Here is a 17,551-nt window from a genome sequence, read left to right as displayed (position 1 = left end):
TGCATTGGTTTGTTAAACTGTCATTCATATTCTTGTTCCAAGCACTACAGCTTACAACATGGTGCAGTTTGTGAGCCCACATCCGTCACTGGCTCTCCTTTCTGCAAGAGACTTCATTTTACTTGTGCAGAATTCACACATCCGCCTTAAAAATAGTTTTCAGTGCTCCATCTTTTTTTTTTAATTCACATTATTTTTTCTTTACCCACACTTAATATTTTTTAGCATTTTAACATTGCTTGCCTTTTCAAAGATCGCTGTTGCACTAACAGTGCGTCAAACATTATGTAATGTTAAACAATTATGAAGTGTTATCTTTGAGTGCTTACTTACATACTTTATTAATAATTTTTAAAAATGAAAAACCCATTGTAAGTTATCTTGTGTGTGTAAAAAGATTCCCAAAGGCAGTAGCATTGCAGAGGACCATGAAAGGGCCAGTTATATTGTCTTTCTAGGAAAGTCCAGTTATGTTGGTTTTGCCAATGTCTGTCTTTAAATGCAAGAAATGGAATGATGCCACCCAGTTTTCATGACCTGTAGATACAAAAGGAAATGTTTAAATTCACATTTCCACCATTCATGCCAAGGCAGATAGTTCTTAAAACAGACAGTCCACTGAAGTATGTATGGAATAGAGACTGAAATAGTGCAGTTGCATCATAGTAGTTTGATCAGTAGCAGTTGCTGCTCAAGTGGCGGGGCAGCACAGAGGCAGGATGTCAGTGTGTTGGGATGGGGGGCGCAGCACTGGTGTTTGAAAGCAAATACCAACCAAAAAAAAGACTTACTTGATGCTACCACTGCTGGCAGTCTTGGTGCTCCTCTGCTCTCGGAAGTCCATGGGCCAGCACAGACTTCCAGACTTCCCACCCAATCCAGATGCTGCTCTCATGCTAATACCCAGCATGAGAGCAGTGCCAGGATTGGTCTGAGCAGCCTGGGGTAGGCCTCACTAAGGTACTGAGAGCCTAATCTCCACCTGGCTGTGCAACACAGCTGAGGATGGAGAACTAGAAGTGCCCATGCCGGGTGGCTGTCCTAAGACGGCCGGCCAAATTGACACACACACTTACATTGCCACCACTCCTCCTCCCTGTCCTTGCCACTGTAAATCTAGGATTGCCTAGCCCTGCTGAGACTCAGATCGGTTCACCCGGTGAAAAATAAAATGATAATAAAATAGCTTTATTATCAATTTATTTTTAATCTGCCCGCGCAGTGGGGCGATGCTCCTCTGCCATTACGGATGTATGTTTTGGGTAAATCAGGATGATGTTTTTTTCTATTTGATTAGCAAGGATAATCATAGGTACCTCTGGCACTAAATCTATACCAAATATGTATTCACACCAAATATTATGTAGATTGTCTTATAGGATACATATCAAAATCTGTCTCTTGGTCCCTGAATGTATTCTAGAAGTTAGATCAACTATTCATGTTTGAAATTCATTCCCTGAAGGCTTTTTGTTATTTCATCAGTATATCCTTTATCAGAATACCTCTTTGTCCTTTCTGAAATAACGTGTTTTTGCTATGCCAGAGTCTTTAGTCCTTTGTATAACAGTAAAGACAAAGCTATGAACATCTGTATCTTTCTGTTAGATTTCATCAGAAGTATAAACCTCACTAACAATAAATAAGAAGTCTCTCTCTGTCTCTGTCTCTGTCCCTCACTCATTCACCAGCAGTACTTTAGAACTTGAACTATTAATATTCAGAGTAGCTTAGAGAAAATGCTCTATTGAAGGGTCTTCTTAAAGCAGCACTTGGTGACATACAGAAAAAAGTGTTGCTGCATACAGGATCCAGCCTGCCTAATATACATTTTCCATCATTAGCACATGAATCTAGTCATGGTGTCACTATATTGGCTCCTAATGCTACCTTCTTCAGTATAGCCAGGCCAACCTAAAATAAATCCCTTACAACTCCTTAAGAATCGTGTGTAAAAGCATCAGTTTCTGACAGCAAAGACTTATGGCAATATATGTCTTTGAAGTGTTAATGTTTATTACTTAAGGCTGCTGAGTGGAAATTAAAGAAGATTTGAGCATAATATGAGTCTCCGGTCCTGATATAGAATTAAATAATCTCTTAACCAGTTCTTAACAAGGTGTGCCCCACAAATCTGAAACTTACTTCTAGTCACCTACACCTAGACCTCACACACTTTAGGAACTAACTAAAAATGCTGAATACTCGAGTCTGTTTCTTTTACATAGAGTACTGACCAGCTATATTTGCAGCTGTAAGTAGGAGTTAGGAATGTGAACGGGAAACACTTGCCCTGACACCCCACCCCTCCCTCACTTTTTTGGCTGATTCAGTTCTGAAGTCCATCTCACTGACCTATGAATATTGTAGCTTTTCCTATGGTGACCAAGACTGTTGTATTTTGCCTTACATACTCACAACATTATATTATGTTTCATGCAAAGCTGTATTGTGGAAATATCAGTCTTTCTAAAACACTGCCAGAAAATGTAAATGTACTACACAGCATATGGGACTCAGGGAATTTTTTCTAATTGTGTAACGTCTTTTTAGTATGTACTTTTATGAACCGGCCAACTCACTGTTTCAGATTAATTTACCAATAAATGCCAAATGGACCAGTTACATTATTATATGAAAATGAGTCGTATGTTTGCTCCAGAAGGATCCATACTCATTTGGAGCCATTGTGTGGCTTTTAAAGGATTCACAGCGAATCCTAAGGGGTCTCCTGGAAAACTACAACTGTTGTAGTTATCCAGGTGTGCTTATATACATAGGTTTTATGGGTGCAGCATTTCTGATTGGTGGACCATTCTGCATACTGATATATGATGCACATGTCCATTTGCACATATAACATTTTTTTTTATTTTTTTTAGGGTATATATTTTCCCCTAGAGAAAGCCCTCCCTAAAACACCCTTCAAATATGGATGTTGTGCATTTGCCATTCCCACCTTTAAAAATCTGCCTACCGTCTAATTATATTGAGTGGATTATTGCATGTTTTACAGATGCGATACAGATTAAAGTCTCCTTATGTAATGGCACTACATCCAGTTTACCAAACAAGAAGATGTAACCATCCTAGTAAGTTGGTAAAATTCAATTGGTAGGTTAAACTGGCAATATCACTTGTTGATCTGATTCACACATTGCACAAATCTGTATTGTAAGAAATTGTATTATTATTTAGGGTGGGCTAATGTTCACTTTAAGGAATAATCACAGCCCTTGTCAGGGTGAATCCCTATAGTCACAAAATTAACTTCAGTTTATCTCTGTGGTCACTAGGGCACAGAGCAGACTGGATTAAAGTTTAAAGTATTTATGCATCCCCAAAACAGTAATACGATAAATATGCACAATAATAAAAATCCCAAATTAAGTTAGAAAAATAGAGTAAACTTTAGTGAGCAAAGTGACACCAGGATGAGATGAGTTTTTAAAGATTTGTGGGGAAAATAGCACCAGAAAAGCACAAAGCGCCAATGATAGCTTATTGTCACAGTACACTAGGACTTAGGCTCAATTTGAGGCCCACTGCGATGCACCACAGGTTGTACGCACCAGCCAGGTTCCTCCCAGTCAAAGATTTTATCTTTTGAATTAGTCCTTTAAGTCCCAATCTACCACAAGAGCACATTTCATTAGGCCCCAAGGACCTCTGTGAAGGCATGTAGAGGCTCACATGGTGTCAGGCAGATGCCAACAGTGGAGTCTAGTCCAGGTCCGATTATCTCTGGTCAGCATGGTTGTTTCAGGAAAAGGTCTCTTGTAGCTTGTTGTATCCCTGTAGCTTGAACAGGTCAGTCTTATGGTCCCTGTAATCAGCTTCTTTGTCCTGGGTACAGGAGGGACAGTGTCCAGTCATCCAAGGCTTCTCTCAGGTCACAGAACATTTACCTTGTTGGTTAGGGTCTGCCTAGGAGTCGTTCCAACCCATTAGATAGTGCAAAGCATAAATGTTGATCCTCCAGTCACCCACTTCAGAACATTCCTGGACCTGAGCAAAATCAGAAGTGGACTGATCCTGCTGTCCGCGGCCTAAGAAGAGCCTTGAAAGATTGGACCTACTGTCTCTTTAAACACGTTAAGCCTCTCTGCTCTGTACTATAGCTACCAGGCGGTTGAGCACAGGGTCAATCAATCAGTTTTTGTAAAGCGTGGCTCCTCACCCGTGAGGGTCTCAAGGGCCTGGGGGTAGTTGGGGGGAGGGAAGGGTGGATCCTCGTCCGAAGAGCCACGTCCTGAGGTTCTTCCTGAAGATGGTGAGCGATGGGCTTTGTCTGAGGTCTAGGAGCAGGTTTGCTTCCACTCTTTGCTGCGATGTAGGTGAAGGATCGTCCTCCAGCAGTGGTTTTTCAAATGCGAGGGTTAGTGGTCAGAGCCGGTTGAGTGGAGGGATCTGGCGGGGTTGTGGAAGGAGCCGCGGTAGTTCAGGTATGCCGGTCCAACATTGTGTAAGGCTTTGTACGTGTGGGTGAGTAGCTTGAAGGTTATTTGTTTTTCTATTGCGAGCCAGTGGAGGGTCCTCAGGTGCTGGGAGATACGTTCTTGGCGTGGGAAGTTAAGAACCAGTCTGGAGGCGTGTTCTGGATGAGTTGCAGGTTTTTGATGTTTCTAGACATGGTGCCGGTGAAGAGAGTGTTGCCGTAGTCAAGCTTGCTGGTGAATAAGGTGTGGGTGACTGTCCTGCGGCAGTCTGCTGGGATCCATTTGAGAATTTTCCAGAGTTGGAGGAGGGTGTGCCAGCAGGAGAAGGTGACTGAGTTTACCTGTTGGGTCATATTTAGGGAGGAGTCGAGGATAATGCCTAGGTTGCGGGCATGCTCAGTCGGTGAAGGCGGGTTGCTGAGGGATTTGGGCCAACAGGAGTCGTCCCATGGTGAGGTGGTGTTTCCGAAAGATGATGACCTCAGAGTTGAGCTTGAGGCAGCTTTCTCTCATCCAGGTGGTGACGGCTTCCATTCTGGAGAGAAAGTAGTGGATCCATTTCAGGGCTAGTTCCGCGGATTCCTACATCGTGGAGTCTGGCGCAAAGTGTGCTGTGGGAGACCATGTCAAAGGCTGCTGAGAGGTCGAGGAGTATGAGTGCTGCGGTGTGGCCACAGTCTAGAAGAGATCGGATGTCCTTGATGGCTGCAAGAAGAGCGGTCTCTGTGCTGTGGTTGCTGCAGAACCCGGACTGGGAGCTGTCCGGAGAGTTGTTGTAATTTAGTGACTTTAAGGGTTCACTGTCCACAGGGTAATCACCCACCTCAATTAATAATAACATTTTTTACACCTGTTCAACCACATTAATGTACAGTGACTTAAGGGAAGACCTCTTAGTTTCCAGTCGCTGCCTAAGGGCCGCACATGAAGCTGAATTATAGTACGATGTTATAGATCATACTGATGTCTCTAACCGAATCTGCTCACTGCCTACTTTTCTTCTATTGATAGTGGAGTCTTTTATTATAAGACCCTTATATATACCTTTCTCAACAGCTCGAAGGATCTGAGAAGATGAGCCAGAGCTTTGATTTTCAGCTTTATTTGTACAGACATGTGACTGCAGTATTTTTAACCTCCTGCCTTCTCCAAAAGGCTGGACGGTGTGAGAATACTCCAGTATATATCTAGCTGGATTGGAGGACGGGTCAAGGTGTCCCCTTTTTAGTATAGAAGTAGATAAACCTGAGGATAAGAGGGAGCCGTCAGAAAATAATAATGACAGAATGAGGTATTGTGTGGCGCTGAATAAATGGAAAAGCCTTCATCTGTTAGGTGAAGTAGTCTTCACACATCTACAAGACTATAATCTCTTATGGCTTCTCCCAGGAGGGCCCTGTTGTTATTATTATGTCCAGCATTTGTCACCCGAACAATAGTTTTGATCTTGCCAGATTTGGTAACTAACCTAGTCAGGACAGAAATTAAGGGTTTTTGTTCAGGTTTGCAGAGTGAAAAATGTCTTTGTACACTGGGCCAACAATCAGTACTCTGCTCCACTTCTTAAGTTGACCGAGGGCATACTAAGTGTCTGTCCAAGTCTTGAATTTTTTTTTGAGGGACAATCTGAGAAATAGTATTGCTACTTTACATTTCTTAAGAGTAGGTATAAAAGCTGTGGAGGGATCTGGAGAGAGTGGTACATGACTACTACTGACCCCCTGTCCACTTAATTGCTTTAAATTGTTTTACATTTCCTGCTGGGATAAACAAGTCTCCTGCAGGAATGAGATATCAGTGTGTTTGCCCCTAATACCGATTTTTTTTCTTCTCCTAATTAATTGAGTCAGGCCTTAAACAGTTAAAGATAATAGTCCATTCAGAGCTGTCTTTCCTCGGGTCATAATCTACTGGAAATCCAATACTTAAAGGTGTAAAATGAGTGAAGAGATTTCAGCTAAATGTAACTGATAAGTTTGTGGAACCATACATTGAAAGTGATGAGGACATAGGCAGTGGCTCACATATGTCTTTACAAATGCATGGTTGGTGTTGGGATAAGTACCGTATTTATTGGCGTATAACACGCACCGGCGTATAACACGCACCTCTTTTTAAGAGGAAATTTCAGAAAAAAAAACCATTAAATTTTATCGGCGTATAACACGCACACATCATTTGCCCCCTATTTTCAGGGAGAAAAAGTGCGTGTTATACGCCGATAAATACGGTAGATCATAGAAGTAAGGGATTAATCAAGGATAATGTGAGGGTGCATCTTTTTTGCATAGCCATCCCTATATTATGTGAACTGATGCATCTGTTCTGTGGGACTCTGCAACAGAACACCGCTACTTAGACCCCAGTGCATATGTTCTGACCCCTAAAACATGTGGCAATTGACTTACTCTTAACCCCTTCGCTGCCAGGCCTTTTTCCCCTCCTGTGCCAGGCCTTTTTTTGTCTGTTTGGAATAGTTCTCGCTTAGGCCCTCATAACTTTTTGTCCACATAAGCTACCCACACCAAATTTGCGTCCTTTTTTTCCAACATCCTAGGGATTCTAGAGGTACCCAGACTTTGTGGGTTCCCCTGAAGGAGGCCAAGAAATTAGCCAAAATACAGTGAAAATTTCGTTTTTTTTAAAAAAAAAATGGAAAAAGGGGCTGCAGAAGAAGGCTTGTGGTTTTTTCCCTGAAAATGGCATCAACAAAGGGTTTGAGGCGCTAAAATCACCAGCTTCCCAGCTTTCAGGAACAGGCAGACTTGAATCAGAAATCCTAATTTTTCAACACAATTTTGGCATTTTACTGGGACATACCCCATTTTTATGATTTTTTTGTGTGCTTTCAGCCTCCTTCCAGTCAGTGACAGAAATGGGCGTGAAACCAATGCTGGATCCCAGAAACCTAAACATTTCTGAAAAGTAGACAACATTCTGAATTCAGCAAGGGGTGATTTGTGTAGATCCTACAAGGGTTTCCTACAGAAAATAACAACTGAAATAAAAAAGTATTGAAATTGAGGTGAAAAAAACCGCCATTTTCCTCAACGTTTTACTCTGTAACTTTTTCCTGCAATGTCAGATTTTTGAAAGCAATATACTGTTATGGCTGCTGGACCCGTCTGGTTGCGGGGATATATAGGGCTTGTAGGTTCATCAAGAACCCTAGGTACCCAGAGCCAATAAATGAGCTGCACCCTGCAGTGGGTTTTCATTCTATACCGGGTATACAGCAATTAATTTGCTGAAATATAAAGAGTGAAAAATAGCTATCAAGAAAACCTTTATATTTCAAAAATGGGCACAAGATAAGGTGTTGAGGAGCAGTGGTTATTTGCACATCTCTGAATTCCGGGGCGCGCATACTAGCATGTGAACTACAGGGCATTTCTCAAATAGACGTCTTCTTTACACACTCTCTTATATTTGGAAGGAAAAAATGTAGAGAAAGACAAGGGGCAATAACGCTTGTTTTGCCATTCTATGTTCCCCCAAGTCTCCCGATTAAAAATTGTACCTCACTTGTGTGGGTAGGCCTCGCGCCTGCGACAGGAAATGCCCCAAAACACAACATGGACACATCGCATTTTTCTACAGAAAACAGAGGTGTTTTTTGCAAAGTGCCTACCTGTAGATTTTGGCCTCTAGCTCAGCTGGTACCTAGGGAAACCTACCAACCCTGTGCGTTTTTGAAAAGTAGAGACCTAGGGGAATCCAAGATGGGGCGACTTGCGGAGCTCTCACCAGGTTCTGTTACCCAGAATCCTTAGCAAACCCCAACATTTGGCTAAAAAAACACTTTTTCCTCACATTTCGGTGATAGAAAGTTCTGGAATCTGAGAGGAGCCACAAATTTCCTTCCACCCAGCGTTCCCCCAAGTCTCCCGATAAAAATGATACCTCACTTGTGTGGGTATGCCTAGCGCCCGCAACAGGAAATGCCCAAAAACACAACATGGACACATCACATTTTCCTACAGAAAACAGAGGTGTTTTTTGCAAAGTGCCTACCTGTAGATTTTGGCCTCTAGCTCAGCCGGCACCTAGGGAAACCTACCAAACCTGTGCATTTTTTTAAAACTATAGACCTAGGGGAATCCAAGATGGGGTGACTTGTGGGGCTCTCACCAGGTTCTGTTACCCAGAATCCTTTGCAAACCTCACAATTTGGCTAAAAAAACACGTTTTCCTCACATTTCGGAATCTGAGAGGAGCAACAAATGTCCTTCCAACCAGCGTTCCCCCAAGTCTCCCGATAAAAATGATACCTCACTTGTGTGGGTGGGCCAGGTTCCTGCAACAGAAAGAGGCCACAAACTTGTAGAGATTATGGGTATAGCACAGCGAGTTGATAAGCACATATTCTTATTTTATACATCTTTAGGCTGACTCTGCTTTGGGGACCCACACAAGTGAGGTGTCATTTTACTTGAGAGACTGAGGGGAACGCTGGGGAGTAGGAATTTTGTGCTGGAGCGGTGATCGTACAAAGAAAAGTCAGGAAAATATGCTTTTTTAAGCATATTTTGAGGTTTGCAGAGGAGTCTGGGTTAGAAAATGTTGGGGGATCCACGAAGCCACACTTCCCTGGGCTCCTTGGGGTGTCTAGTTTTTAAAAATGTCTGGGTTTGGTAGGTTTCCCTAGATGAAGGCCGCACCCAGGACTAAAAACATAGGTGCCCCCTCCCCCCCCCCCAAACACAGGTAGTTTTGTAATATATCATTTTGATGTGTCCACATACGTCTGTGATGTGCCAAACACTTAAATTGTGAAAAGAAACGCACTTAGGTTATGCAAAAAAGACCCCTCACCCACCAACCAAGTTGGTGGCATGCTTCATCATCGGCGTCCCACCTTAGACACCTAGCGTGTCACAAGTGTGCTGCGACGCCCGATTACAGCGGAGCAGGTTTTTTAATGTTTACCACACATACAGGTTTGATTTGGCCCGAGGGTGAGTGATGGTTCAGTAGATCAAATTTTATTAACACGAGATTTCACAAAAGTGAAATGCACTGTTAATAACTGAAAGGCCAAAAAACTGAACCAATGACTCTCAGCTCGTGAGCTGTTAAGCCACGGCAAGGCACCAACCGTTTTACAGTCCATTCACACACCTTTAATACATGACATGCACAAGACCATTCACGCCGCCAGCCACGGGCCCAGCACATTACAGCACTCGCATCGACAGACAGCGCCAGTCAAGGGCCCATCACTTTCATATGCCCACATGCCTGATACAGCAATCACACCAGCTGATGAGTGTGTGGACTGGCGTTTGACTGGCACCGCTAGCCAAGCACCACCACACCCATACCGCCAGCCAAGCGCCACCCCACGCACACCGCCAGCCAAGCACCACCCCACGCACACCGCCATCACTTTTTGTTTGTTTATAAACAAAGAAACCACTAATTATAAAATAAGTACAAAATTACAAACACAAAAGCTCTAACTAAATACATGACAGTAATGCCAACAGTGAAACTGAACATATGAAAATATAAAATAGGCAGTTTATGCTCACGGTATTTCCCAAAAGTTTTTCCTGGTGTGGTAACTTCTAAAACAGCCGGGCACGCACAGCCCAGGCTTTGAAGGGCAATCGGGGCAGTACATCCGGCTCTCCCTCCGGATTGCTCTCCGGGCACATACTCTACATTTCTTTGTGGGCAAGTCTTTTTTGGGAGTGGGAGGAATGTGATCTGGAAAGTGCTGATCTTTCAATCTAGCCACATTCTCCACCACTTCTACTCTAGGAACTCTTGCCTGTTCCACCACAATAAGGCTTTCTATCACGGACTCCTGAAATTTAACAAATGTCATCCTTGACTCAGGTGAACAATCCTTGAACACAATAAAAGCATTAAAAGTTGCCAAATGCATAAATGTAGGGCCATCTTTTTATACCACACGTAAGACTTACGAAGAGCAGTGTAAGGTTCCAACCTCTGATCTACTCTATCAACACCACCCATGTGCCTATTGTAGTCCAAAATGCACGCAGGTTTATGCACTTCCGCAACCTGACCCCAAACAGTCACAGGGGAAGCACTCTCATCATGGACGGTAGATAGCATGTACACATCCCCCTTTCTGAAAATGTCAGAGCTAGCAGCTCATTATTCTGCAAGGCACTGCACTGTCCCCTCTCAAGTTTTTTTACAGACAAGCTCCCTTGGATAGCCTTTCCAGTTAGAACGGATTGTGCCACAAGCAACAGTGTCCACTCTAAACAACTCCTTGAACAACTGCACTCCAGTGTAGAACTTATCTACGTACAAATGGTGACCTTTGTTAAACAGTCGTCTACCAAGTTCCCACACAATTTTTTCGCTAACTCCAAAAGTGGCCGGACAACCAGGAGGGTCAATACTGGAATCCCTACCAGTGTAGACCCGGAAATTATACACATATTCTGTACTGCTTTCTGACAGCATACACAATGTAATCCCATACCGTGCCCTCTTACTAGGAATGTACTACTTAAAAACTAAACGCCCTTGAAAAGGACCAAAGACTCGTCCACACTTATCTCTTTGCCTGGAACATAGACCTCTGAAACCCGATCTACAAAATGATCAAGGACAGGCCTAATCTTAAAAAGAGGGTTACAATCAGGGTGATCTCATGGCAAGGCTAAAGCATTGTCTACAAAATGCAGCATACGAAGAAGAAGCAAATAGCGATTACGTGTCATAGTTGCAGGAAATATAGTCGTTGCCATCAAGGGACGAGTAGACCAGTAAGAAGCCAGTAACGGCTTTCTGATCAACCCCATCAAAAAAGTCAAACCTAAAAACTTTTTCATCTCTTCCAGATATGTGGGAACCCACTGAGTAGCTCTAGACTGAGGCCTAAGTCTGGCAGTGTTGTCCATCAAATATTGCTCTGCATACAAATTAGTCTGCTCCACAATCTCTTCCAAAAATACATTGTCCATAAACAAGTGAAAGAAATGGACAGGCAAAACGTTTTCCGTATTGACTCTACACCCTGGGAGACCAGTAAATGCCGGTAACTGTGGCTGCTCCATGTTTGGGGCAATCCAGGTGTCAGGTCTTCTAATGGGAAACCCTTCAGCCCCAGGCTGCTGCACTCGTGGCACATCAATGTCCTCCTCTAAAACAGGCCCTTCATCTGCACTGAGAGTAGCTTCCTCATCAGAAGAACACTCTCGGACAGAAAACTCACTGCCAGAATCTCTCACTTGCTCCTCTGCCTCAGATGCAGAGTCAGTCACGTAATCATGGTCTGAAGACGACTCAAAGAGCATGCCAACAACCTGCTGAGCGGTCACTCTGCGGCTAGCCATGATCCTCACTAACAACAAATGGATTGCCAACAACTAGCACTAAAATAAGTAATAAACAAAGTGTAGCTTTATAACAGAGTTTTGTACTAAAAAACTATACCACTCACTTGCCTGAAAAAGCTACTCACCAGCAACTACTCTGCACAGACACAGCAATCACCAATGATATCCCACTAATAAGAAAAAAGAAAATTAGACATATGACAGCACAAATATCATTGTGCTAAAATCGAAGGAAAATTTCACACACAATACTGCATTTAGTACACCACCGACAAACATTTCATTCATGCATGTCAACAATACTCCTTTGGAGTAAATTGCTTTCACTTACCTAAAACATGCAACTATGCAAACCGCAGGACAACTGCCAAAACCGCAAGGATCCACATTAAAGGAAGCAAAAGCTTTGAACTAGAACAAAAAGAAGAAATAAACTGTACAATAATAACTGGGATAACTGGACCTGGCACAAGGTGTAAGTACCACAAGGTACCCACTATAAGCCAGGCCATCCTCCTACAATTTTACGTTAGGACATATCTGCATGTGTGTATATGTCCCTGTGATGTTTAGTTCTATTCCGTGATATAGCAAGTGAACAATGAAGCCTACGTGAGGAATGTAATGGGAATTGGTCATTACGAGTTACCCACCTACAAAATGACTTCACTGAAACTTATGCTGTTTGCAGTGCTTAATTTGTAAACAAAAACGTGCCAGTGCTGAAAGCCCTCCTCTTAAACACGCGGCTGCTGCAATTAAATGTGGGAACACGGAATACTGAGGCAGCTTAATTCTGAAGCCATCTCAGTCCTCCTCAATCCATTTAAAGCCACTCCCTGCCCCTTCAGCTCACTTTTGCAGCTTTCTGCTTTCTCTCATTGTGGCGCATTTTCGTTTTCTCTTCCTCCGTGTTTCCCATGTGTGTTTTTTTGCTAGTAGCAAATACTTGGGGCAGAAGAATAAGCGCCGGCCCTCTAAAATAAGTGCTGGTGCTCCAGACCAGAAACAACAAGCACAAATTAAGCACTGGCTGATTGGTATCAAAAACCTTGTCTTAATAAATCCATACTGATACCAGTATTGGATTTATTATGGCATGCACTCACAGAGCACCTTAGAAGTGCCCCCTGAAACCTACTTGACCTCTAGTGTGTTGGCTGACTGGTATCTACCAGCCTGCCACCACAGATGAGTTTCTGACTTTCCTGGAGGTTAGAGCCTGCACTCCGAGGCCAGAAACGATGCCTGATCCGAGGGAAGGTGTTATCCCCTCCTCCAGCAGGATGGCTAGCGAATTGCATACCAAGGACTTCAAAGTCCCTTCCACCTTTTAATATATGACCCCAGCTTGCCCCAGACATGGGAGATGCCACCCCTTGCCCTGAGGTCCAATTGGCACCAGGATAGGTGGGCATTTAGCTATGCAGGTAGGCATATTGCACTTCCAGGCTAGTCACACGCCTAAGGTGGGCTGCCTGATGTACTTCACGAAGGAATGGTTCCACCATCTTGTTTTTAGTGGAACTAGGAACTCTGGGACAGGATTATGCCCACTCACCACAGGAAGTGGTGAAATAGGAGATATAGTCACCCCAGGGGTAAGTAGCCCATTGGGTACTACCCTGCACTCCCCTAAACAGCCCTGAATTGAGTATTTAGGTTGCCCCAAGCACTAGGAACTTAGAATCGACTGACTAAAGAAGGAGAACAAAAAAGAACCGACCAGCGCAAGAACTGAGAACTAGCTAAGGACTTTGGTGCCAAACCTTGCCCACCTGCTCCAGTCCAGACAATTGCAATTGCAAAGACCCTTCTCATCCTGAAGCTGTGCACTCTCCAAAATGCTTCAGAGGCCTACCAGCACTAAGCCCGCCAGCCAGCATCACCCTCGGAATGGAGGAGCCACTTTCCCGCAGCAGCAGGCACCAACCTCAACTATCAGAGTCTCCATTGTGCTGGCCATCGTGTCCACAGAGGGAGCATCTCACTAGGAAGAGGAGGGCAGCCCTGTTGACAAATCCAGCTGAGCCTGATCGGAGCCTCACTGCACCACCGCTAGTGGCAAGCACCAAGGCCTGTTTGTGTTCAGCCAGAACACCACCACTGCAAAAACGTACCTGCACGTCAAGGGACTTTAACAGAAGCCAGCTTCTTGCCAGAAGTCGTTCTACTGTGTTTCTTTTCCCGCTACTGCAGGTACCCCAAAAACCGTGAGAGTCCTTAACTTGCAGACGTATGCGGACAAAACACCTTTGCATCTGAGCTCCCCAGCCCTCGGCCACTGAGACCGACTGTGTCGGTGCGGAGCTGGACCTTTAAAGACTGAGCCCCCCTGTGGGTTAACTACACTGGTCACCCAGTCACCACTTGCAGCCCTTTTCTTCTGGGTATTGCTCCCATTCACTTCACTGTGTAGCGTCTGAGGTTACCACCGCTAGGAGCAGATCTGCACCCAGACACACCCGGGTGGATAACCTGAAACTGCAGGTGGTTTTAGAGACGTTTGCCCCCGGTTACCTTACGTCCAGAACAACAGTCCTGTTAGTCGATTGCAAGTGACCCTGTGCAGTATGTTTTACCCATAGGATAACATTATTGCATTTAAGGCTTATGCCTCAGATTTAACAGCTGTATTTTCTGTGTGTCTTAAAATTGCTTACTCAAAGTACATACTTACCTGATCTTGTACATCTTGATGTCTGAACTAATATACAAATCTGTACTATTTTTCTAAAATTGGCCTCGAGTTTCTTCTTGAGTGTGTGTCTCATTTATTAACTCTGTGTGTTCAACAAATGCTTAGCACTAACCTCTGATAAGCCTCAACTGCTTGCCCCCACTACCACAAAAGAGAGCATTTAGGGTATTTACTTTAACCTCTGTCAGTCAATAAAGGCTGACTGTATTATCTGCAGAGTGTACCCCTACATTGGTACACAACATAGATAGCTGGCTTTCTACAGCAGAGAAGAGTATATCCACGGAAACATAGAATTATTAAATCTACTAAAAGACAACCATACATATTAAGCCCACCAGTACAGGGAACAAGGAGCACTGTATATAGAAACAACTGCACATTACATCTCACAGAGTCTCTAGGAGGGATCATCTAGTTACCCTGACGATGTTTTTGCAGGTTTCAGAGGGCACTAATAATTTTCTCTGCACCTAGTCAAAGTCCTATGTCCTGATGTAGCCCTTCTCTGTCCGAGCCCGTGGCAGTCTTTCCAGAAGACAAAGATTTCTCATAATGGCTGTGCCTTTGTGGGAGCTGAACCTCAGTAATTATCTGAATCCCAATATTTGAATACCTCCAGTTTACTTAAGTAATTTGGCTCTGGCGTTTCCAGTTGATCTAGCATTTAGAGACTACACTCCTCATCAGAATAATGCCATTTAGAAGAGTTAAGCAGAAAGAAATATTGGAAGCATAAAAAAGTATGTTTTAGGCCACAAATACGCAAAAAATATGAATTTTAATACAGAATAGTGAAATGTGGTACAGAGAAAATTGCATGAAATGCCATGAAGGCTCAATCACAAAATTAAAATTAATGCAATAAGGCAGAACCTAAACAGGAAGTCTAAGTGTCAAACTCATAAACAGTACCCCCACATCCTATAAAGAATCTAAGTCAAATGGACATAGAAACATAACGCCCCACAGCAGCAGTCCTAATGACAGCTGTAAAATCCAACTGAATCCCAAAGGAAATGACCCAAAAAGGAACTTGAACAACTAAAGCCCAATAGTTTGTATACACATCTCACACTTTCTGTTCATAGGTTCTGCAAATTCAGCATAGTATTAGCATATTAAGGGTCATAATGGCAAATCAGAAACAACTACAAATTTGTAAAAGCTCTAACACTAACCCATTTCTTAAGGTAAGATAAATCTTCCATCTTCCCTCTCACCAGCTGACCTCCGTAGATGATCAGCACAAAATTAAACATCCCTCTAAAAATGGTTCATAGAATTTGTTCATCCACACTGACACTTCAAATGGTAGTCCTTGTAGATGAAAAAATTACTGGCTTCATTGGTTTGAGTCTACATTTCGTAATCCAAAATATATTTTTTTTAAATAGAATTTTGCACACTTCTTGATTTTTGTAAGTGTACGACGTTGTTACTGAAGGAGATAAAGCTAGTCTACAAAGATGTTTGCATACTACTCTGAGGGCACAGGGGGAACTTACAACACTTATCCAGAATGGACAGGAAAAAGGACTTTGAAAATTAGATTAGTTATTTGATCTGACGAGAATATTACCATTCAAGGAGGTTCAGCAAAAATATGTTCTCGAATTCTAAGGCAGTTCTTGTAAATATTTACTGTTGAGGAACTTTCTCTGGTCCTTAGAAAAGAAAGAGTCCAGTCTATTTAGTAAAGCTTTTAACTGTTTCGTTCCCAAAGTATTTATCGGTGTAGGTTATGGAAAACTCAATGGTTAGAAACTGCAAACCCTGGAGAAGTGAAGGAATTCTGAACAGAGGATTTAGGGTTAAACTCTTAGAAGAACTGGAGGAATATTAGGAACGCACTCAGACCCTCGAGGTTCCGACCTTTGTGGGATACAGTGATACAGTATTACAGTGCTTACCAACTTTACCTTAATGCTGAGAAAATAAGTTTGCCTAGAAGGCCTTGTCTATATACTAGTTGCTGTGCTGTGCTGTCTTGGGGGCGAGCTGGGAGCATATACTTTGGTTTGTTATATAATTCATCTAAGTAAAATACTTTTTTTATGGTTAAGAGATTTCGGGTATCATAGTGACTCCTGGTCCTTGTGCCACACTGATAAGCATATTGTGAATGCTTTCTGGGGCAGGCTTTGTTGACACTCTGTTATATTTTGCCTTCCTGTTGGGTAGACACCTCTATACACAAAAGTGGAGAGCAAAGTATAATGTCATTCGTATTTCAAGTTGGTGTTAAAGATAAAAAGGACCATGCTATTAGAAGGAGTAAATTAACCCACAAATGGACGGCTGATGAAATCTAATAAATGTAACCAGTTTTAAGACTGGATACAGTGCCCTGAATATCTTTATAGATTGATCCCAGTCAGGTCTCTTGCATGCCTTGTTTGTAAAGTTTGTATTGCCTTCTATAGACACGTATGTAAATAAAAAAAAAAAAATTTATTCTTCTTTCTAATACTTTAATTTGCATACCTTATTTTCCAGAAAAAAACACAAGCCGGTTTTCAGAGTTTTGTTGTGTTGTTTTACAGTCATATTCAGTATCCAATCTGACAAGATCACTTAACATTTAACAGTATCCATGTTTTCATCAGGTAGAGAGAGTCCACTTTAATTACATTTATTATTGAAAATCCTCCTAAAGAATATGAACCATGTTATTTTCTTATTTTATATTACAGTTTGAAATGCTTACTGGTACGTTACCCTTTCAAGGTAAAGATAGGAACGAGACTATGAACATGATACTAAAGTAAGTATTGCTTCAGTTTCTCTTGCCAATTAATATTTCCTGAGAATGTCTAACAGTGTTTGCTTAGAAAGAATCCAATGACAGAAAAGTCACCTTTTTGGCGATCACCCAAGTCCACTGCACACCTGTGGTATGAATTGCTGCAACACAATCTGCATACAATTGCCTTAGGATTTCGGATAAAAGAGTTCCTTTGAGTGCAACACCTGATTGTTAAGGTGTAAATGGTGCACAGTGGCAGGGGTGCCCCGTAAGAGGTCTGAGGAATGCTTATGTTTAGCACATGGAAATTGAGAAGCTCTACTAATAATTTAAGTGA

At 42.6% G+C, this 17,551-nt stretch overlaps 1 protein-coding gene across 1 annotated transcript in view; it reads left to right on the top strand.

The window, feature by feature from the left end:
• The window catches only part of RPS6KA6 (ribosomal protein S6 kinase A6), a 322,514-nt gene that overhangs the window by 132,819 nt on the left and 172,144 nt on the right, over nt 1-17,551 (top strand). The window contains exon 10 of the mRNA XM_069212593.1: nt 17,162-17,232. Coding sequence (XP_069068694.1) covers nt 17,162-17,232 — 71 coding nt within the window. The remainder of the gene's footprint in view (nt 1-17,161; nt 17,233-17,551) is intronic.

The sequence above is a fragment of the Pleurodeles waltl genome, chromosome 2_1 (assembly GCF_031143425.1).
Source record: "Pleurodeles waltl isolate 20211129_DDA chromosome 2_1, aPleWal1.hap1.20221129, whole genome shotgun sequence".
Classification (NCBI taxonomy): Eukaryota; Metazoa; Chordata; class Amphibia; order Caudata; family Salamandridae; genus Pleurodeles; species Pleurodeles waltl.
This window is presented reverse-complemented; position numbering and strand designations above follow the sequence as displayed.